Source organism: Macaca nemestrina, chromosome 3, assembly GCF_043159975.1.
Source record: "Macaca nemestrina isolate mMacNem1 chromosome 3, mMacNem.hap1, whole genome shotgun sequence".
In the NCBI taxonomy this organism is placed as follows: Eukaryota; Metazoa; Chordata; class Mammalia; order Primates; family Cercopithecidae; genus Macaca; species Macaca nemestrina.
In genome coordinates, this window is record NC_092127.1 from 32,560,529 (window position 1) to 32,585,157 (window position 24,629).

At 36.4% G+C, this 24,629-nt stretch overlaps 1 protein-coding gene across 2 annotated transcripts in view; it reads right to left on the minus strand.

The window, feature by feature from the left end:
- Positions 1-20,229, minus strand: part of LOC105488622 (glycine receptor beta) — a 95,711-nt gene extending 75,482 nt beyond the window's left edge. The window contains exons 1-2 of one of the 2 annotated variants that reach the window (XM_011752843.2): positions 20,081-20,229; positions 18,224-18,374 (exon numbers count right to left, since the gene is read on the minus strand). In XM_011752843.2, coding sequence (XP_011751145.1) covers positions 18,224-18,345 — 122 coding nt within the window. In that variant the 5' untranslated portion in view covers positions 18,346-18,374; positions 20,081-20,229. Of the gene's footprint in view, positions 1-18,223; positions 18,375-19,631; positions 19,851-20,080 lie in introns of those variants that run through there. The other variant, XM_011752844.2, reaches the window with a different exon arrangement.
- Between the last annotated feature and the right edge of the window lie 4,400 nt (positions 20,230-24,629).

Below are 24,629 nucleotides of genomic sequence, written 5' to 3' on the forward strand. Positions count from 1 at the left end.
CAGGTATTCTGCAGTCCATACTGTGGGCTTCCATTACCCTCTTAGGCCCCTTTAGGCAAAGTTCTTATGTTGTGAGCTCCAAGCCAGTGCTTCCACTTGTCCTTGCCCTCATGCTCTCTGGTTGTCTCTTGTGTGACCACATCTGAGGCACAGTAAATATTCGAGCATGACTTTTCCTCCTCAGATAGAAACCACTCCCATTCCACGGCAGCCGTCTCCTCTCTGATCTGTTTGCTCCATCGTACAGCCACAGCCGGCTTTGACTTCTCCAGTGTGAGTTTATATAAGTCCACAGAGAGCCTTCAATATGCAAGAGACAGACACGATCCTAGCTTTATGACGTTTTTAAAAAAATTTTGTAGACATAGGGTCTCATCATGTCCTCATTCTCCTTCACCTGTTCTTCCATTTCTTCAACCTCATTCTCAGTCATTTCTCAGATATCTTTACTTTTCTAGCTAAGTCACTTTTTAAGTGACCTCATCTAGTTTCATAATTTACAACTCTTTAAATGTATACCTCCAGCCTAGACCATTCCCTGGAATTTCTGACTCTATATTCAACAACTTATTGGACATTTTCTCTTGATGTCTAATGGATACCTCAAACTTAACACATCTAGAACTAAACTCTTGTTTTCCCCTCATTTCCTATCTACTCTTCCTGTAATCTTTAACAGATAACTCAGTAAATAAAAAACCATTCTTTTTTTTTTTTTTTTTTTTTTTTTTTTTGCTCAGGCCCAAAACGTGGGAATCACTCTTATGATGACCTACCAAGCCACATATGATTCAGCCATTACAACCTTTCTGATCTCATATCTACCACTCTTTCCATCGTTCACCCTCTTCCTAATCTACATGCTGTGGTTTGAACACCTAAAGCCTGCCACAGAAATTTTGTATTTGATGCCTGTTTCCCTGAAATACCACTCCTCTATAAATCTCCATGGCCTTCCTGTAGCCAACTCAATGTAGATCAGCACTACCAAAGTTCTAGTTCTCCCACCTATGTGGTGCTGAATATTATTTTAGTGTGAAAATTTTTGACTCTTTTGAATCAATAAAGCACTTCCAAGTGCTGACAAAATAAATATTTTTTCATAATTACAGATAGTACTTCTGTAAACATTCTTGTACATATTTTTGGTAAACGTGTACACATTTCTGCTGAGTACTGTATACATAGAATGGCTGGTTCATAGAGTATATGGATTTTCAGTTTTGGCGAATGCTTACAAATGGTTTACCAAATGCTTATGCCATTTTGAACTTTCACCAGCAGGATTTGAGCATTGTGATTCTTCACATTCTCTTCTTCTTTCATTTTGCCATTCTGATGGATGTGTATTGGTATACAATTATGATTTTAACCTGCACTCCCTTGATGACAAGTGAAGTTGACCACCTTTATATATTTTTGTTGGCCTTTAGGCTACCCTCTTTTGGTCTTTAGGCTACTCTCTTTTCAATTAAGTTGTCTGCTTTATTCTTAATAACTTCTAAAAGTTATGTGTATATTCTCAACAAGTTTTTATTGGTATGTGTCTATGGATGTATTTGGAAACAACCCAAATGTTTATGAAGGGCAGAACAGAAAAATAAACTGTGGTGATTCATATAATGGAATACTAGGCAGCAAGACAATGAATGAACTGATGTTACATCTAACACTGTGAATGAATCTCACAGAGTTAGTGAGCAAAAGAAGCCAGTTATAAAAGACATAGACTGAATTATTCTATTTACATACAGTTTGAAACTAGGCAAAATTAATCTACTGAATGGTAGTCACTGTAGTTGGCAATGAGTAATTTGGAAAGAAAGTGACTTCTAAGGTTTTGGACATGTTCTGTTTCTAGATCTGTGTGCTGGTTACTAATGTGAACATTTATTAAAGCTTATGATTGGTGCACTTTTCTATATGCATATTATACACACTTTAAAAAGGTTTAAAAATAAATGCCCAAAAACAACTTGTGTTTAATTATTTGTGTGTCACATATACAGAGAACAAACACATACATAGACAGATTGAGGCAGAAAGACACAGATTGCAGAAAGCAATTAAAAATATGTATTATAATCTTTGATCAGTTAAAATTAAGTCTCTATGTAATATCCTATATGAGAAAGTAAATGCCTGTATCTAAAGTTTTCATGGTGGTTTAAAAGATAACTCACTTTTCTCTCCCTGAAGAATTAGTCTATTGCTTTTTATACCTTGAAAGCAGAGCCAAGGGGAACCATGTATTTTTTTAATTTAAATTTTTTATTTATTAATTTTTTTGAGACAGAGTCTCGCTCTGTCACCAGGCTGGAGGACAGTGTTGCGATCTCGGCTCACTGCAACCTCTGCCTCCTAGGTTCAAGCGATTCTCCTGCCTCAGCCTCCCAAGTAGCTGCGACTAAAGCCATGTGCCACCACGCCCAGCTAATTTTTGTATTTTTGTACAGACAGGGTTTCGCCATCTTGGCCAGAATGGTCTCGATCTCTTGACCTCATGATCAGCCCACCTCAGCCTCCCAAAGCTCTGGGATTACAGGCGTGAGTCACTGCGCCCGGCCAGAACCATGTATTTTATACTTTGCTTATTTTTAAGTATGTTTTTGTGATCTTATTATATGCATATATATGCATACAGGCAGCATGGAAAGGAAATAAATCATATATTGTTTCCTGAGCACAGTAGCTTACGAATGGTTTCTTATTTACAAAATTTCCATTGATAGCTAACATCAAAATTATATACTATTAATCAAACTAATGACTAGTTTTTAGGTGGTGGAACACACATCTATAAAAAGGAAGACTGTCAGATTCTGTGCTCAGAAAGTAGCATTCTATTATTTAGAAAGAACTTCAATAAACTTTAAATGTATGTAAAAGACCATAAGTAAACCCAATATGTTGCTTGAAAATGGCAAAGATATGCAAAGGCTAAGTGACAATCAAGAAGAAAAATGTGTTCCCATTGGTGAGGGTAATAACTAAACATAAATATAATGGCAAGAAAAAAACTTGGAATGGGAATCAGAAGACCTAAGTTTAACTGCCATATCTGCCACTAGCTAGCAGTAGGCCATTAGGAAAACCATTTTACTACCTTTTGTGACTACAGATTTCCAATCTTCCAAATAAACAAGAAGGACTCTGATAGGTACAGTATGACTAAAGAGTTAGCTTTAACCACCTGACTACTACTGACTGATTTTATGACCTTAAGAAAGCTATACAAACATTCTCCACATCCTATATTTTTTTTTTTTTTTTTTTTTTTTTTTTTTTTTTGAGATGGAGTCTTGCTCTGTAGCCCTGGCTGGAGTGCAGTGGCCGGATCTCAGCTCACTGCAAGCTCCGCCTCCCGGGTTTGCGCCATTCTCCTGCCTCAGCCTCCTGAGTAGCTGGGACTACAGGCGCCCGCCACCTCGCCCGGCTAGTTTTTTGTATTTTTAGTAGAGATGGGGTTTCACCGTGTTAGCCAGGATGGTCTCGATCTCCTGACCTCATGATCCGCCCGTCTCGGCCTCCCAAAGTGCTGGGATTACAGGCTTGAGCCACCGCGCCCGGCCTCCTACATTCTTTATATATGAAGGCTGAATGATGCTGCTTGCAGTACAGATTCATTGTGAAAAGTCGATGGCTCCCATGTGACAAGCGTAACTCTCACATAAAGAAGTCATGCCACAGATGTTGTATCTATCCCAGCCCTAACACTCTGAGTTTGTGAGGAAAGCTATGTGTAATAACGTGACCCAGATATTTTCCCCATGATTAGGTTTTCTGTCTTTAACTATTAACTTAAGTAATGGTAAAAATAAATAAATAAATAAATAAATAAATAAACAAACATTAAAAAAAAAAAACCAAGGGTAATAGCAAACATGCAAAACCACTTTGAACTCTTTAAAAGAAGCTCTACTATCACAAACATAGGTAATCCAACTTGTAGAATATTACAGTTAGAAAGAGCTTTTACATATAATTCCAAATTATACTATCAGAGAAACTCTGTGAAATAGGTAGAGATTCTTATTTCCATTTTACAGATAAGAAAAAATCTTGGAAAAGCAAAGTGATCACTTATTCTACGTCACAAATGTATTAAATGATCTATTCTAAAGTAGAACCTATGTCTTTTTACCCAAAAAATACCACTTCCACCTACTAAAACTCCAGAATAAACTTTTATCTCAATTACCCTAAGAAATCATATTGTTAATGAGTTTATCTTAAAGATCAGGACACTTATCCCAAACAGAATCATCTGAGGATGCACAATTGGTCAGTAACAGAACCAACTAGAACCCAAGTCTCCTAAATTTTCAATCCTATACTTTCTGCTCCATATTAATTCAACCAATTTCACCTTAAATGTATTCATTATTGAATTTTTATAGTATTTGATTTTGTATAATGTTAATGGCAGGGAGTTCATAGAGTAGCTGACTTAGCTGGGACTAGAAGGATAAGGAGGGATGTAACAGATTAAGGAGGAAAATGATAGGACAAACTCTAGGAAGAAGTTAAAGAATAGACAACAGAATAGTGTCATGAAGAGATCAGGCTGCCCAGGAGCACCAAGAAGTGCAGCACGGCAAGAGAAGATACTGGAAGTGCACAGCAGAACTGAAAAGAGAAAAGGTGGGCCACAAGCAATGAAGTAAGTGATTGGATATACAATGAGCATCACTCATGTTGACACTATAGAGTAACAGTCCTCAAAGTGTGGTCCACAACCACAGGCTCCTGAAGGTACCCAAAACACTTGCAGGCAGTCTGTGGACAACACTTTGAGGAGTGTTACCCAGTGTTACACACTCTGTTACTGTCCACAGAGTCAAAACTATTTTTACTACAGTAATAAAAAAATGTTACTTTTTTCCACTATGTTGACATGTGCACTGATGGTACAAAAAGCAATGGTGGGAAACACTGTTGGTATTTTAGCAGAAATCAAGAAAGTAATACTTAAAGGTACTAATAGCCATTGCATTGTTCAACGTCATATACTAGCAGAAAAAAAATGAGAATTTTAAGACAGTTTCCAAAGCAACGTTCCTTAAGATTTAAAAAAAAATTAATTTTATTAAATGGTGAAACTTAACATCTTTTTAATGTTGTGTGACAAAATGGAGAGTACCTATAAATCATTGTGCTGTACGCCAAACTATTATAATTGTTTCAAAAACATTACTTGAAAATTACAAGTGTAGTTACATGTAGAGATAGAGTGATTGTCTGACTTACTAGATAGACTGAGCTTAATAGATTTAATAGATAGATTGACTAGATAGACATTTTCCATGAAAAGCCATTTTCATGCAACACCATAGAAAAACTGTGGTAACTCAGATTTGAATATTTGGGAAAATATTTTTCAAAAGTGAATGAAGAGAACCTGTAACTTTGAGAAACACTACTCTATTTGTTGCCAGTGATAAAATGTGAACTTCCAAACAAAAATTGGAATCTTAAAATGAACATTAGCCACCATGAGTTTGACAGCTTTCCAACACTCATAGACATTCCAATGAGATCATAAGTGATATTAGATGTGATTTTTTGATGTTGTATAATAAAATATGTCAACATTTGGAAAATCTGCAAAACCCAGAGAATCAATATTTTCCAAATGATGTTATAAAATCACGACTGGACAAAAGAACCATTCAAAGTGCAAGACAGACTAGTTGATTTTAATGCAACAGAGGACAAAATGTTCACTGATCTGATTTCAGATTTCACATTGCAACTCTCTTGTAAGAAACTAGCACTGGTTACATTTTGGCATGACATTAAAGAATAATATTCACAGTTACAAGGCCATTAAAATACTCTTCCCTTTTTCAATTTCGTGTCTGCATGAAGTCATAATGTCTTCACGTACTTCAACCAAAACAATACATCACAACAAACTGAATGCCGAAGCAGATATGAGAATCCTGCTGTCTTCCATTAAACCAGCCATTAAACTGATTTGCTACAGTAAAACAATGCCCCACTTCTCATTAATTTTTTTCTTTTTGAAAATGTAGTTAATTTTCATAAAAATAAGTTATTCATGTTAATATCAGTACAGTTATTTTAAGTGGTTTAATCTTTTAAATTTCTGTTTCCATTTGCAATAATGTAATGTCAATAGTATAAGCCACATAAACTAAAGGTCTCTGTGTCCCTAAACATGCTCCAGGTTGTAGAGGTGACCTTAGACCAACAATTTGAGATCCACTGTTGTAGAGGATGAGCCAAGTAGAGAGGACAGGATCAGGTTCAGGAATCTAGAAAAGTACTGCAATAACAGATTCAAGGTGACATGATTATGACCTGACAGAGACCATAAAAGGAGAGATGAGGAGAAGTAGCTAGATGCAAGAATCATTTCTGAACCATAAACAGAATAATTGATGAGATGATGAAAGTGAAAGGGCATGAAGGATTTGAAGATGCTTTTGCCATTTCTCATAAAAGGCTGGGTGTAGAGATGGGGAATACAGCTGGGAAAGTCAGTTTAGTATGTTCGGTATGTTAATTTTGAGGTCCAGTAAGAAGCTGAAAATAATTACTTGGAAATCAAGAGTGAAGTTACATATAGAGGTAAAGATATAGAAGCAATCACAGATACCAATAGATATTACCCAGGGGAAAATTGATAAGCAAGAAGCTAAAAGAACTAAGGATGAATATCTGGAAAACCCAATGTGTCAGGAAGGACAGAAAGAAATAGCCAGTGAAGGTGGTTAATCAGCTGTAATCAGAGAGGTGGCTAAAAGGAGCCAAGAGTGAGTAGTTCAGGAAGCCAAATGTGGGATGGGTGAAATCGGAGATTGTTTCTGTTTACAGAAGAGAGTTAGCCCTTAGTGAGTAGTAACAAGGACTTAAAAGAAAGTCACTATATTTGTTTTAAAATAATAAAATTCATATCTTCATTTACTTATTTCTTTGAAACAAGGTCTTGTTCTGCTGCCCAGGCTGGAGTGCAGTAGCATGATCACAATAATGGCTCACTGCAACCTTGTCTTCCTGGACTCAGGTGATTCTCCCACCTCAGCCTCCCAAGCAGCTGGGATTACAGGTGTGCCCACTCCCCATGCTTGGCTAATTTTTTTTATATTTTGTAGAGATGAGGTCTCACTATGTTGCCCATGCTTGTCCCGAACTCCTGGGCTCAAGTGATCCTCCCACTTTGGCCTCCAGAAGTACTGAGATTACAAGTGTGAGCCACTGGCGCCCAGCCCAAATCTTTAGTAAAAGTAGAATTGTGTCAGGAGTCAGTCTTAATAGAATGATTAAGTGGTACATATTGTTTCATTTGTTGCAATAATGTTGCATGCCTTTGGTAATTTAAGGAAATTCAAGGTAAGTGAAGAAAAGAACTAGTGAATTAGAGCTCAAAAAGTATAGGCCATTTTATCCTACTAGTTGAAGAAACATGGTAATTAACAAAGGGGAAAACCAAGGTTAATAAAATAGGAATATAAAAACTATATATATTTTCTCCAGGTGGGTGACTCTTTAATAAGTTTGTAAGCACTTAGGAAAAATGAGCCAAAAAAAAGAAGAAGCTTTAAAACATAGGAGAGCAGAGTAAGCTAAGAGGTACATCTCAGAAGACAGTGGATGAGATGGTATTAAAAAAAAAAATTCATTTTTTTGCAAAATCAAGAGAAAAGGAGAAAAGGAAGGATGATGCCTCAGGTAGCTTTAGAATGAAAATCTAGAAAGACTGAGGGGGTTCCCATCCAAGGACTTGTACTGTTTTCCTTTAAAATAAAAGTTAAAATTTTATGCTAACACTGAAAGGAACAAGATAAAAGACAGAAACAATGTAGAGAGAGAAATTTAGAGCCTCTGAGGGGTAAGGAAAAGAATGTGGAACCAAAATGAAGACTTAGCCAAGATTAGATCAAAATAAATCAACCAAGATTCTAGATCACTGAAAACATCTACATTTGTACCATTAAGTCAAAAATATTATAGAGATTCCAGACACATAAAAATAGAATGGATAGAGAATATTAAACAATGTTGCAATAAGACCTTTAGATTATTCTGTTAGCCATGCCCATAGTGTCACTGAGAGTTAAACATTGATACAAAGAACACCACACATCCACTCATTAATAGGTAAGCCTTTTCTATTAGGTTATTCTCAGATTTCAGCCCAGGAGCAGTAAACTCCTACTATTGTTTTCTTACATGAGGACTAATAAATGTCAAATGTCTCAAAGTATCCAACATATTTTATTACCAATTTAATAAGTGTTTCACTGTTATTCCAATCAGAGCTCTAGAAATATTATTTCATATTTACATCATTTCTCAGAGGAGCCATTTGTGTGTACATAAATTTGAATAATTGGCTTCATGAATTCTAAGTGTAAATTTCCATAAAATACCCATGGTAAAGGAATTCATTTATAAAGGGACCTCAGCTCTCTTTAGCAGAGCAATGATATGTCTATTTCAGGTAGCAGCATAAGGAAAATATGGGAGACTTTTGCAAATACACTTTTTTTTACTGTATTACAGAAATTATTTGCCTTATTTCAGTAAGTCAAATTCCTTAATCTGTGAAAATTTGGTAGGCTAAGAATGCAGACAATTCACCTTCCTCACACCTTACTCTTCTACTTTGGAGTTCAGTTAAATACCTACGTTTTGATAAATCAACTCTGAAATTAGGTTCCCTTTGGAGTTAACTTCTTTAAAAAATGGAATTTTGTGTATTATTTTTCCACTGGTCAGGCTTGACTGGTTAAAAATTGGGAAACAGAAAGCACCAACAAAACACTAAAGTAGTTAACCCTGAATATAAAGTTACAAAAGCAATTGTAAACAAAACCGTATTGTATCATAAAAGATATGGCTGCCATAAATTAATGAATGAATAAAATTAGGAGATACTGAGATCAAACTTTTCACTATACAAATGAGAAAACTGAGACTCAGATTAAGTGACTTATTGAAAGTTATACAATCAATTAGCAAAAGTGCTAAAGGAGACACAGTGGTGTTCTTTCTGCTATCTTCTTATAAATGCCTTTGCCATCATGATTTAGTAGACATTTTAAAAGTAAATTTTAAATTTAAAAGTAAATTTTAAACAACACACGTTTTACCTCTAAACATCTAAACACAGTCCCAGTGAACCACTAACCCATCAAAAGATTAATTTAGGATTTGTCTATATCATCAACTACCCATTTAATTTCCTTTGAAATAGCAAGCATAAATGGAGCTCTTATGCAAACAATTTTGAAGTAGGGCAGGATATAAAAGTATATATAACCATTTCATCTCAGGTACTTACAATTTAGTTAAAGAGTTAAAACTACACAATAGAGTTCAACCAGAAAATAAAAGACATCATTGTATAAAGAACTAATTCTAACCAGGTGTCAAAACATCCAGTATGTACAGAAAGGATTCCGAGATATCAAGAACAGGGAGTTTAATTTCAGTTTTAATCATAGGCCCATGAGATTTGGGGCATAAAAAGAATTTTTAAATATTCGTAACTTCCCATTGATGTTATTTGGGTCGTGTCCCTACCCAAGCTATGTTCAGTCACTCCAGCAACAAAGAAGCTCCTAAAGAAACCCATTTTCTCTTTGGACAGTTCTATATCTTCCTTTAATTGAATTTATCTTCCTCTGTTTCTCTCTTTGGTCTTAATTCTGTAACTCGGAGTCAGACAATGAAAGTCTAGTTCATTTTATACGACAACATCTCAAATAGAAGGTAATTACTCTTCTATTCTTTAGAGAAAATAATGCACATTACAATTAATCGAACAGCACAACAGACTTTCACATTCGTGCAAATACCGATTGTGATTCTCCAAACAAGCTCACATGTAATTCTAACTCTCATAAATTATGGCAACCAGAACTCAACATAATGCTTCAGGTAATATACTCACCATGAGATTAATACTTTTCTCTTTCTAAACATTGTCTTTCTATCAATATCCAAGACATCAAAGCATTAATAAGTCACAACACTATTAATTCAGATTAATCTTATTCTCAGCTAAAACCTTTTTTTAATGTTTTATAAAGCAAAGTAATATCTAAGATGAGCTCTGAGGGACTAGTAAATCCTAGATATATTAAGCAAGAAGTTGTCATTCCAAACATAAACATGTCCAAGCATACCTAATAGCAAGGGAAGATTAGGAACAAGGGCAGATAAGTCTTCCCAAAATAAGAGAGTAGGCTTGGGTATGGCTGACAACTGTAACCCCAAGACTTTGGGAGGCCAAGGTGGGAGGACCACTTGACGCCAGGAGTTTGAGGTTGCAATGAGCTATGATTACACCACTGAACTCCAGTCTGGGCAACAGAGTAAGACCCTGTCTCTAAAAACATACATGCATATATACATACCTACATACAAAATATAAGAGAATTGTTTCACATACATTTAGAAATATAAGTTAGGGAGGCCCTTGAAAATCGAGGTAAGAAGTATGTACTGGAGTTCAAAAACCATCCAGTAATAAGATATTGTAAGTTCTTAAACATAAGAATAACAAGATGAAAATACAGGCTGGGCACAGTGGCTCACGCCTCTAATCCCAGCACTTTGAGAGGCCAAGGTGGGTGGATCACAAGGTCAGGAGATCAAGACCATCCTGGCTAACACAGTGAAACCCCATCTCTACTAAAATTATGAAAAATTAGCCAGGTGGGGTGGCACATGCCTGTAGTCCCAGCTACTCAGGAGGCTGAGGCAGGAGAATCACTTGAACCAAGGAGGCGGAGGTTGCAGTGAGCCGAGATCGTGCCATTATACTCCAACCTGGGTAACAGAGCAAGACTCCATCTCAAAAAAAAAAAAAAAAGATGAAAATACAGACGGCATGTTAAGATGGATAGTAATGATAGAAAAGCTAGGGTGAATAACTAGGAAGATATAGTAACATATATGTTAAAAATAAAGTTGGCTGGGCATGGTGGCTCATGCCTGGAATCTCTGTACTTCAGGAGGCCAAGGCAGGAGCATTGCTGGAGCCCAAGAGTTGGAGGCTGCAATGAGCTATGATCACAACACCGCACTCCAGCCTGGGTGACAGAATTAGATCCTGTCTCCAAAGAGGAAAATAAAATAATGGTAAGAGCAGATGCAGTGAAAAAATAATTGAACATGGCAGATACAGGAGATTGTTTTAAGAGAATGTTAGATTCCATTTAAGCTTCATGCCTGGGTAACTGGAATAATAAGGATGCTGATTTCCTTTTGGAAAAAGAAGATCAATTCAATTGATTGCAAAATAACAGCATGCCATTAAAATTGAATTGTTCAATAGGTAATAAGAAAATACATAACTAAACATCAGTGAAAAATTCAATCTAGCTATGTAACAGTAATAACAGGCAATTTTCCATAGTATCCATTTTATAGATTACGCATATCCTTTTCCAATCAGCCTTTCATCTTTTGGCCAATGTCTTTGTCTTGAATATTTCCACTAGGAAGTAAGAAACTGGAATTATACTAAAATCTATTTTGTCTATTAACAAATAGAAGATAAAGGAGACAAAAGAGTCAGAATAGGAAGATGGCTAATATAACAGTCAGTATATGGTGGCATTGAATTATCAATGAATAATCAACAGTAATCTACCCTTCTTAGTACATGCAGACTGAAGTACAAGAATGCTATCATTCAATGGTACAATCTCTCTCTGAAGGAGACAAAAAAATCTCATAACAGCATCAAACCATTTACATATGCACACACAATTTTTAGTTTATGAAAAAACTAACAGAAAGAAATCACATTTTCTCAATATACACACAGAACGAGAATAAAAACTAAAAGTTATTTATGCAATTATTTTAAAGCTAGAGTGCCAACAGCTTGAAGGAAAGATAATTTAGAAGGTAGGATAATACATACTAACACTACTATAAATAATAGCAGCCCTCAACACTTAAGGGCTTGTTATTAAGCTTTCCAGACCTAAGATATAAGTATGGACCAAAATGGGAGAAAAGAGGTGATATTTCAAATGCAACTTTCAAACATATTAGTTTCACTTATTGTAAGCTATCAAATGTTTGAAATTCAAACAGTCTTCAACAAAAGATAGAAGTTTCCCTAACAGTGGTGGCAAAAATAAATGTAGTATGTGACAAGGAGTTGTATAGCTTGGCCAAGTTAATTGTTAAAAAGTGCTTATTATGTCTGCTATGAGCAAAAATAGAAATGGCAAATAATATTCAGTTTCATTTTTAGTTGAGGGAGTTCTGGTTTTTAATCACTGTTATTCAATCAAAAAATCTGAAAGTTTATTTTAATATGTTCTAGTTCCATATATGATGTATCTACAAATATAAAACCATAAAACTAAGCCTTATAAATTATGGCAGGCATTTATTAGATCATTATATTTGTTATCCTGTGATCATAATTTCTTGAAAATTATAGTAGTTTGATATATTTCTTACTATTACAGCTAAGGTCAGAAAAGAGAAAAGTTTTTCTGGGTTTGAAAGAAATATTTTAAAAAATATTATTCATGAAATACCAAAACTTAATCATAAGGTTTTTAAATCCTTATTATTAACACACACCAACATATATTTATCTTATGTACTAGAGCCTTCTAAGTGAATTCCCCTAAAATAAAGATATACGTATACAGATAGATCAAGATAAAATTTTTAAAACATAATTCTCTATGGGTCACTTTGCTATTAGAAAATGATAAAGCTGTATTCAAATATGATATATTAGAATCACTGAATCTTAAAAACTGCACAAGTTGAAATCAGATTATATCAGCCTCTGGTCTAACCGCCTGTCTAATGCTCAAACTTTCTCTAAAATACGCCCACCAAGTAATTATCCCACGTGCCTGCGTACCTCCACTTATCATGAACTTCACTACATCCCTTCCCAATCAATTACATCTAGGCAGAACTCTTAGAAAGTTCTTAACTTGGAGTCAAAAATATCCCTCCCTGTAGCTTCTATTCATTAGTACTGGTTTTAATTATTGGTGCCAAGCAACAAAGTCTACTTTCTCATCACCATCACAGTTTTTTAAAACTTTGGAGACAATTTTCAAGTATCTCAGTTCCTTCAGCTCTTCTTAATATGACATGATTTTAATTACTTCTACTATTATTATTTCTCTCTCCTGAAAATATTTCTGCACTAGCACAGAGTAGAAATCTCTGTAAACCTTGCTTTAAATACTTCCATTATGTAACATACTTACCATAAAATTAGTAAAATAGTTTTACTACTAAAATAAATAGTATTTATTTTACTAATTTTATGTTAAGAATATGTTAATTTTAAGAATGTCTTTCTTAAAATACTAAATTGTATGTATGTGTGTGTATGTGTATATATATATTAAACACTATTCATTTGCCTGATAATTCTTATGTAATATTTTTCCCAAATGTGCTCTGCCAAGCTATGTTTTTCCTCATCCTCTACTTACCCAAGTGGCTTCTAGACCAAAGTGCAATTTATTCTTCGACAGTGTTAGACCAATCTCATTTAGCCCTTCAAGATCATATTGGATCCTAATTCTGTCTCACATATTCACTACATGTCTGAGTATCACATAACCTCAGTTTGGATTTTTTCTCTGTATAGTTTTATTTCAGTCACTGACAAATAATTGATTATGATGAGGCCAAAACTGAACCAAGTAACATAATCCAGGATGAAGATGTTCCACTAATTACCTAGCTGCTAACTCACCTAGTTATCCTTATATTGAGACCATATTTCTAAATTTTCCATAGGGATCATATCAGTCAATTTCAGGTAACTTAACAAAATCCAGATATAATGACTTAATAAGAGATAGTCAAAGATCTTTAGGTTTTTATTCACTTCATTAAATAAATTTGTATTATATGTATATTTTGCACCAAGAACTATGTCACTCTCTGGTGATGAAGTTAATCAAGACACTGCTCTCAAGGAGCTTACAATCTAGTGGGGAAAGCCAACAATTACAATAATTATCATACTATATTATAAACATGAGTGGCAATTGGGGAACTGTGGGGGCACAGAATGTGATTATCTAAATCTCATTGTCAGGATTAGGAAAGATTTCCCAAAGAAGATTTCCCAAAGAAGGGTTTGAGTCTGAGTTAAGTTTGAGGTCATTATGGAACAATCAGATTAAAATGTTGGATGTATAAGTGTGGTGCTCTTCAGAGAGGTAAGGGCTGTATATACAGACATAGAAATCAACAATAAGTGGCAGTTATAGCCATGAATTTGGATGAGACCCACTGACACAGGTTAACTAAAAAGAAGAAAAGCATTGGCATTTCAGGGAAAGGGAAGAACACTTGCAGAGATGTGAAAGAGCACGGGTGTATGAGAGTTGATGTGTGTGAGGCTTAGGCAGGGGCAGGGGTCGGGATAGGGAAGATACTGCTGGAGGTATCAGAGGCCAGTTCATCAGGAACCTTGTGCGTGGAGCCAAAAAATTTCCACCTTATCTAGAACACTGTGGTGTCCCTTAAAGTGCTCTCAATATTGACACGACCTGACTAGACGAAGGACACTATTGGGAAAATACACAGTAAGGTCAGTGTGGCACATGAATTGATGGAGGAAGGTAAGAAGCAGGAAGGTTGAAAAGGAGTCAATGAAGAGGGTGGGAAAGAGTAGCTAAAGCAATGTCCCACATGGGAATGAAAATGTAAGACGTATTCCAGAGATAGTAATTGATGAATTCTGGTGACTACTGAATTTGAGAAGCTAAGGTAGAAAGAGATGGTCTAAGGTGATCCCTAGGATTGTAGTATGAATGAAAAGGTGGAAATGGTGTCATCTGGTGAGAAGAGGAGTTAACCACTCTTTATACAGTGATTATTCATTGTATTATTCACATGATTCTGAGTACAGGTTTTATCATTCCAAGCTAAATTTGAGTTTCATAATGGGACGGTCAAGTTGAAATGGTGGATGTATGGGTGTGGCACTCTTTAGAGAGATCTGAGCTGTACATAAAGACTCAGGAGGATGGTAACTACAACCATAGATTTCTACAAAATCACTCAGGTAGAATGAAAAGTCAGAGGAAAGACCAAAAGATTAAAGGCAATGTCAAATGTAAGCTGTAAAATAAGAAGGTAACTGTCCAAGGACTTATCTAAAATATTTTTATTAATTTAAAGTTTATTTCTTATTTGTTAATACATATTAAATTTCTAAAGTTTTTGGAAGCAAATTTATCAGACACTTTGTCAATCTGGTACTAGTGCTTCACTTACATATCAAAAAAACAACAGGTTAGAGAAAAGAAACAGCAAAGAGTCCAAGAAAAGTTTATGATCTGACTCAAGCTCAGCATCGATATTAAATCCTAGAATATCAAGGAACTCAAGTCTTTATTTCTCCTACATTTTAAAACATGTTTCCTCTTTTTACACTCTTGGGGGGAAATGTTGTAATAACAGTAAAACTGGAAGATTTCACTCTGGATTGCTGCACATGAACGGCTTATGTCTGTGCACCCACATTGCTTCATCCACCCTACTCAAAAAAAAAAAAAAAAAAAGTGTAAACAAATGAAAACATCACTGGGCAAGAATTTCACCATCCTGAGGAATATTAGGGTAATCTGTACTTGATTTCTGGGTTTTGTAGTTTTAAATATTCCTCTTAGTCAAGATGTTAAATAAATAAGCAACTTACACGGGCTAACCAAACTGGATCATTCTCTAAGATACACACAATTTGCATATTGTTTCACGGCTCATTATTATAGCTCAAATTCTTAATCAAGACTTCTGAAAGAAATTTGATATGATAGATCCAATCATAGTCAGGGACAACCCTAGTCTTCTGAAGTTCTTAATTCAGTGATAATCAAATCAGAATTCTTAACAAAATGTGCAAATGAAAAATACACAACTCTAGCTCTCCAAGGTACATCCACCTTTTAACAAGCCAGACTTCTGGCAGCATCACATCACAACTGTTCATAAAGCTTGATCTAGTCTCATAATTTTTAAAAATAAAACCTATAATATAAAAATTCAAAGATAAAATTTCTCAATTTTATCGCAACATATCTAAATTACTCAACATATCTAAAATGCTGAGATATGGGCTTAACAGGTATATGTTGGGTCTTCCACTTGAAGATGTCATATTCATAAGAAGAGAACTCTTACTGTTGTACTCTTTACTACATTTCACTTTGAAAATCTGTCTTAAATAACTATACACACCATAAGCATATACAGTCTACACATAAAGCTATTTAATAATGTAGTTGTGAAAAGAGAATGTCCTCTAAAATACTCTCATAATATATATGGTAGTTATAAGATTTGCTGTTGCCATCTTCAGAATAATTTGATTATGACATTTGATGTAGGACGGGGGGTGGGTGTACTGGGAGAACAAGAGCCTTATCAGCTTCCTCATACAGAGAAACCCAAGATGGCTTGATTCCATACATAGAATTACGGTGACTATACGACACAGACAACAGTTTGTGTTAATGTGCCAACATTCATCAAAGAAAAAGTAATAGAAAGAATATCTAAAACACGAAGAAGTGTCCTTTCGCTTGGGAAGACTAAGGCCTGACAATGTCCGGTTCCCTAAAATACTAATCTCCAGCTTGTGGCACAAAAACCGTAACAGTGAAGAGTTGAGATGATTGTAGATTGTGGTTATTCCTGAACCTGCCTCCATTGTTCCCAGTTGATACCCAGCTAGGCAGATGGCCAAGGAGGGAAACACAAACATAATTCAGGGCCACTGTGTCATATATACCCAGAAATTTGGCCCTGACATCAGATTGTGCTGCAGCACTAGAATAAGCAGGACTATTAAGGGTGAACATCAGGAACTATCCCTTCAAATGGAGCTTAATTTAGTGCTAGACATTATGTGAATCATGATACTGTCTCCAGAATTTTACTCTCACAAATTCATACAAACACCTATTACAAAATACAAATTCTAGTGTCCTGTCTTTACAAAATATACTTCCCAAAATGTACCTTATCTCTTATGGAACATCTGTAAAACCATAATAATCTCTTTTTAAATAATAATGATGCTGGAATAAAATGTTATCTATGATCAACATTACATGTGATAAATATTAATTGAAGATGACCTGTAATAGAAAGTTAACTTTTGTTCCAAATCACTGCATATATTGCATTATTACCTAAAAGCACATTATATTTTGAGAAAGTTGTTTACTTATATACTATACAATTGCTCTATTTTACTTTCATTGACCAGTCACGTTAATCTTTCCTATTAAAAAAAAAATACTTGGCCAGGTGTGCTGACCCATGCCTGTAATCCCAGCACTTTAGGAGGCCAAGGCGTGCAGATCACCTGGGGTCAGGAGTTCGAGACCAGCCAGGTCAACATGGCAAAAGCCCGTCTCTACTAAAAAATACAAAAATTTGCTGGGCATGGTGGTAGGAGTCTGTAATCCCAGCTACTTGGCAGGCTGAGGCAGGAGAATTGCTTGAACCCGGGAGGTGGAGGTTGCAGTGAGCAGATATTGTGCCACTGCACTCCAGCCTGGGTGACAGAACAAGACTTCATCTATAAAAAAAAAAAGACTCCACACCACAAAACTGTCTTTTGTGGTGGATGTGTTGGATTTAGAATTTGTGTTTTCAAGCAATTTCAAATTTAATGACCTGCTTTCTACAAAATATCCTAATTTCCTAATATAACTTATTTACAATTACTAAAATAGAAAATTGATCTATCATATGAATTTCCTTTTGCCTTGCATACATATAAATTGACCTTAAGTTCACAGTTACCTATCTGACTTTTAAATAAAATATTGTTAAATATTTTAGGGTTTTTTTTTTAATAAAAACTTTTTGAACTGGTATTTGCCCAAAACACACTATATCAGTATCCAATTAAAGTTGCACAGCACATTTAGCATAAGAAAAAAAGTGACTTTTTTTGCTTTTGAAAACAATGTATAAAAATTATATAAACCTATGGCATGATAAAAAAAAAAAAGAAAACTATAAAACCACCTTGAACACTGGGAATTAATTCTCACATTCTAAACCTCTCTTCACCCTATCATTTTCTGTCTCTGCAACAGATGGATATATATTGTGATACGAAAAGTTTTGTTGATGTGTGTCTTCATAAACCACCTTACTTTTACAAAACACGCAATAACATTTCTCCATATAAGAATATAAGACATGAAGAACATACGATGGGCATAGATACTGCTTCTTTTTCCCCTTTCCTTTCTTTGAAGACTTTTCCTTAGAATAGGCTTCTTCCGCCCACAAGGAAATTAAAATTAAAAAGGCAGTTGTCAATAAAAACTTCATCTTGAAAACTTAAATTTCGGAAGATCGATCTACAAGAGAGAACAAGAAAATGTTTACACATATGAAGCAAACGATAACTATATGACTGTTTCTTTAAGGAATATAATCATTACTACCCAAAAGGCAAGTACATTTGTACATCAAATCCTCATTGCTCAGTCCTACGTGGTAATATTTCACAACATATTTAGTATTTTTCATGTAGTATTGTAAAGTCTCTTTTATATAGCAATAAAAGTCAATTTAAATAATGGCACATAGAAAACAAGACCGCCAATGAGATATTATAGGTTACTGTATAAAATTTCTGATTCTACAGCTACACAAAATTATAAATTGATATTGAATTGCACAGTATATCAAAAATATGTTTAGAAAGATACTTGGAAGCATGCTTTAACATAGCGTTAAAATTATTATCTTGGGCTAGTACACTGGAAGTATCTTTTTCTTTTTAAATTTTTATTTTGTTTGAAGTTCTTACGTATAGTTTTTCAAAAACAATGTATTTTCAAGAAAAAGACAATTCTAAGTATTAAAAACCTGACAAAAAAAAGAAAAAATTAATATCAAAGAGTTTCACATTCAAAATTCATTGCTTTTTTATTTAAACACATTAAATTGGCAAGCTACCTCTTTGACCCAAAAAGGTGCCTCTTAAGTTAGCTTTAAAGCTTTCCTACTTATTTGCTACTAACATTTACCATCAGAAAGATTACTTCAGAAATTCTAGGTAACATTATATGAAATAAAACAAGTGTTGTTACATTTTTTTCAAATTATCGTCCTAGCTATATGTTGATAATTTTTTCACGCTCAAATTAGAATTATATTCTTGCCAGAGTCTGATGAATAAAAAATAATTAAGCCTCTACTGACACTAGAGAAGTTCAACCTCTTCTGCATCCTTCATTTCCAAACTATAAATTGTTTCTCTTTCATTGTTTTCTGCAGAGTAAAAGACCTGTCATATTCTTCAACGCTAACTTAATACCCATCTCACCCTCATCAATTTGCTTCTCCTTACGGCATGTTTTTCATCTTTTTTTCCCTCAGGATTCTTCCCCCCATATTTATCTTTAACACATACTCGAGGCAAGCCAGAGGGGCTTCTCCCTGGGTACTTTAAATTGAAGACAACAGGGGGGCTCATCAGACCAACAGCAACAACACAAGGTTCTCCTCTGGCAACTTTACAGAATTGGACGCTCCCTTCCCCCATCTGACAGCGGCACCTGCTTCCAGACACCTTTGCCCCCAGCAGCAGGTACTTCTCCCACTTTTACCTCCTTGCCTCCCAAAAACGGAGGGCCGGGGCCTCCTAACGGTTCGAAGGGGGCGACAGAGAAATTCAACACTCTGCTCTGTCCTCACCCCCAATCTTTTCAAGGGGCACAGCTGCATAGACAGGAGGATCCTCATAAACAAAACAACGCAAGGAGCACTCCTGGCCAACCTTGCGTTCCCTAATTACCCCGGCCCTCTGCATCCCTCCACCACCAGCGTCTCCGCGGGCGCCACCGCAGCGGGGACCCGGCTGCAGCGGCCAGGCGCCCAGCTCCCCTCTCCCGCGCAGGGCAGCGCGCCTCCTCCCCTGCACGCCGCAGTGCTCCTCGCGCTCCGCCGCCCCGGGCTTGACCCGCTCTTTCTGCAGAGGCGTCTATTCCCATCCCCAGACCACCGTCGCCGCCCCACCCTGCGTCTCCTCCTCCTAAGTGGAGCTCCTGGCACTTACCCGGAGGCGCCCCTGCCCACAACCGCCGGGCGAGATCGTGGAGGCTCCCGGCAGAGGTGGCAGTGGCTGCTGGGGGTGCAGCGGGCGCCGAGCGGAGGCAGCTGCGTCCCAGCCGCCCGCGCCACCGCCGAGCTCGGCTGACGCGCCTGCTCGGGCCACTGAGCCTGCGCCGTGGCGCGCCGCGGTCGGGGCCGCTGCGGGGACAGCGCGGGCCGCGCGGGAACCTGGCGACCGCCGGCGTGGGAGGGAAGAGGTGTCCCGACAGAGCAACGTCACGGCATCGTCCCCTTCAGGCATTGGAGGGGTTACGGAGCAGAAACGTGCCCCCCCCCCCCCCACTCCTTAGGGGACTGAAGGAGTTGGGGACGAAGGGCGGGAATGATAGTGTTGGTACAAAAAGAAAAAAACCTTTCAAGGAGCTGGGATTGCTTAGGGTCAGCTTTTGACCACTAGCAACAAACAACAACAGAACAACAAATGACCTTCTTGGGTCAAAGCGAACAAAACACATTTTCTGTCATTTCATCATTTGCCTGGAATCCAGACATCCAACTTCATCTCCGGGTCTTCCAATTTCTAAAAGCCTTACCTTTCTGAGCAAGCTTAAATTGGTCAAAATTACTGACAGTATAGTCATACAGGTAATACTATTTTTAACATCGGTTACATAATTAACATGTGTATAGAACTTGACAGTTTCAAAAAAGCTTTCACTGGCCTTATTTCCTGTGGACCTCACCACATTCCTGGGCAAGTTTTGTCATCCTTCCACTTCTGTAGATGAAGAATCTGAAACTCAGTTATATTAAGAGATTTACTTAGAGTTATAAATCTTGAAAGAAATTTACCAGAGATTCAAAGTTAGTGATGTTTACATATCTGAGCCAGATATGGTCTCTGCCTTAGGAGAGCAAAATGCTGTTGCCCTCATCCTTGTGAAGAAGTAGCCATTACTTGGATATGCAGCCCTTAGATAACAGATAAGGTTATCCTATTATCTCTTGAATGTATGCCTGATTGATTTTTTAATTTTTACTTTTTAAGCAACAGGATCTCACTTTGTTGCCCAGGCTGAAGTGCAGTGGCACAATCATAGCTCACCGCAACCTTGAACTTCTGGGCAATCAAGAGATCCTCTTGTCTCAGTCTTCCTGGTAGAGTAGCTGGAACAACAGCCACAAGCCATTGCGCTCCACTAATTTTTTTTTTTTTTTTTTTTTTTTTTAAGAGACAGCCTCTCTGGCTTTGTTGTCCAGGATGGTCTCCAACTCTGTCTTCAAGTCATCCGCCTGCCTCAGCCTCCCAAATTGGTGGGATTACAGGTTTGAGCCACCCCACCTCACTGCACCAGGCCCTGATGGATTTTTTTTTTATTAGAAAAGCATTGTCTCAAGTGAGCATCACTTAGCATTGTATTGTGGACCTACAGATGTATCCACTAACAAATTTTTCCACCCACAGCATATGGAGGAAAGGAACATTTCCTGCATATAATCGTGTTCCATAAGCTTCATGAGATATTCTGCTGCCTAAGAGTAGTGATCATTAATAAGTGATCGCTACCTTATTGATATTACAAAATGATCATTATTCAAAGAGCCATACTGTTTGGAGCACCCCACCCCCAAAGTGGATCAGGATATAACTTTGGATTTTAATGCTTTATTTAAAAGAACTATATTGGTAATATACGTTTCATAAGATATAATTTTAGGTGAATAGGTCATATGAAGAATGATAAAGGAATTAGTTTTCATGCAACCAGGGGAGTTTAGAAGTTGAAGAAAACCTTACACTTAGTTTTCAAGTAATCAAGAAATTATTAAGAGTTCAGAATAATAGGATATTCAGATTCCTGTAATAAAATGAACATATTTTATGTACAAACTCTAATGTCAACATTTGGAAGAACTATGCTGAAAATACCTACAATTGACTTGCTCACCTTCCCTAGTATTGTTTCTATGCCATCCATGGGTGTTATATTGGAGAATTAGGTTATTTAGAAGAAAAGCATGTCCAGCAGTTTGGATGGGTTTGTGGGATTTTTGCCCAAAGGTTAAGAAATACAGTTGATGTCCTAAAAGCACTTCTTCTAGGCCTGTAAAATGGTCAGGTTCAGAATTTTGAAAATTTTTTCTATGAAGGTGATCTGCTTACCTATATTTCTATAACTTTTATATCATAGTGTGAAAAGGGATGCTTCTAAATAATGTCATGAAATAACCTATTTTCCCCAGTTCTGTCAAGTGTTCTACTTTTCTCTGTTTATTTCTATCAACATTCACTCCTTTAGTAATTTCGTCTGGTCACATGGTTTTAAACACAGTGTTGATAGCTCCCAAATGTACTTCTCCTCACTAGACGTCTCTCCAGACTCATCTATCTAACTGCCTTTTCGACATCTCAACTTGCGTATTTAATAAACATGTCAAACTCAGTGTGTCCCAAACTGAACTATTGTTCTCCCTAAAATCTGCCCCACATTCAGCCTTCTCCTTCTCAGTTGATGGCAACCTCATCCTTAGGGTTGCTCAGGCCAAAAATCATGAAGTTGTTCTTGATTCCTCTCTTTTTCTCACAAGCAAAATCTCTGAGGAAATCCTGTTTACTCTCAAATGACAACAGGAATTCAGCTACTTCTTATGATTTTTTACTGCAGCCACCCTAGACTGAGTGACCTTCATGTTTACATTAGATTACTGTATTAGCATTTTAGCTACTCACCCTGCCTCTATCATTGTTCTCTCCCTTCCCTGAGTAATCTCAAATCAGCAGCCAGAGTGATCCCTTTAAAACATGTCATATGTCAGTTTATGTCATTCCTCAGCTCAACACCAGCCATTAGTCCCCATTTTACTCTCATTATAAACCAAAGTGTTTACAATGGTCTACAAACCTTCAATTGTTATGCATCTCCTCCCCCTAACTCTGATTTCTTCTCTCCTAATGGCTGTCTCTCTTTCAGCCCCACTGATCTTGCTGCTTCTCCAACATGCCAATGCCAGGTATGGTCCCATCTTAGGTTACTGGCTCCTCTGCCTAAAATGCTTTCCCCCCAGACCACCACACACGTAACTCCCTCATATCTTCAACATCAGGAACCAGATGACCCAGATGTCATCATCTCACAGAGATTTATCCAATGTTATTTAAAAGTGCAAACCCTCTCCCATCCAAAGATTTCCAATCCCCCTTTGCCTGCTTTTCTTTTTGTTTTCATAGTACTTATTACCTCCCAATTCATCATACAGTATACTTATCGTTTGTGACCTGTTTTCTTGCTAAAACGTAAGCTTCGTGAAGGTAGAGATTTGTATCTATTTTTGTCCATTGATGTTGCCCACACACCTACAATAGTGTTGAATGAATGTATAAATCTTGGCCTCATTTCTTAACTTCTTCAAATTTCATGTTTCCTTATTAGCAAAATGAAAATGACAATGCATAATTTGCAGGATTGTTCTAAGAAATAAACAGGTTAATTGACGTTAAAAATCTGCTGCAGAGAAGAAAAGTCAGCAATAATTGCCCACCCCTATTTTCACTTGTTTTTATTTGTTTAATGGAATGATAGAATTTTGTTGTGACTGGTTTTTTTTAATTATTTTTAATTGTTGTGGGTACATGGATTTTTCACTTACTGGGACCCTGTTTTCCATTTCTTTCTGTACATCTACACTGAAAATATTTTGTAGGTCTACATCTAAACACTAAAACCCTTCTAACCTTCTCTTCTTCTTTTTTTTTTTTTTTTTTTTTTTGACACAGGGTCTGGCTCTGTCACCCAGGCTGGAGCACAGTGGCATGATCTTGGCTCACTGCAACCTCCTCCTCTCGTGCTCAAGCAAACTTTCTACCTCAGCTTCCTGAGTAGCTAAGGACCCTATTTTCCATGCATCCATCTTCACCTGGCCTATAATATATTTATTTGATTTGATTTGATCATAAAACCTAAATACAGCCCTAAAAATCTTGTGTTATACTAAGAAATCAAACTTTGGATACAGAGAGAGTATTCTCACCAAATCATTTTTTGTGTGTGACGTAAATACTCATCGCTGTTGCCACTGCCTAAATAGCCTTACAACATGCTTTAAAGATATAAATTATTTTTTTCTGTATTCTCTCTACATGAGTCATACTTCCTCTTTAATGACAGCCTGCACTGTAATAGTCATTCATGAGATTTTTTCATCAAACTTTCAGTCTGTTTACCAGTATAATAATCAGATATTTTCAAGAAAAGTATGTCCAGCTGTTTTAGATGTGGTTCTCCTCCAAATCTTTAAACATTTCTCAAAATAGATAATGGGAGAATAAATATAAATAAAGAGAAGATTACAGCAGGAGATGATGAGAATAGTGGGACAGTTATTCAGCATCTTGCAAACACTATTCATAAAACTTAAAAGACAGTAAACTTACGTTAGGAAATGTTGATGTGTAGCCAGTCTTGTTAGAATAATAAAAACATTATTTGATATTTGATAAAATCACTTCCATATGTTTTCTTCAAATAGCATATTATCCTTAAAATGTTCTCCAA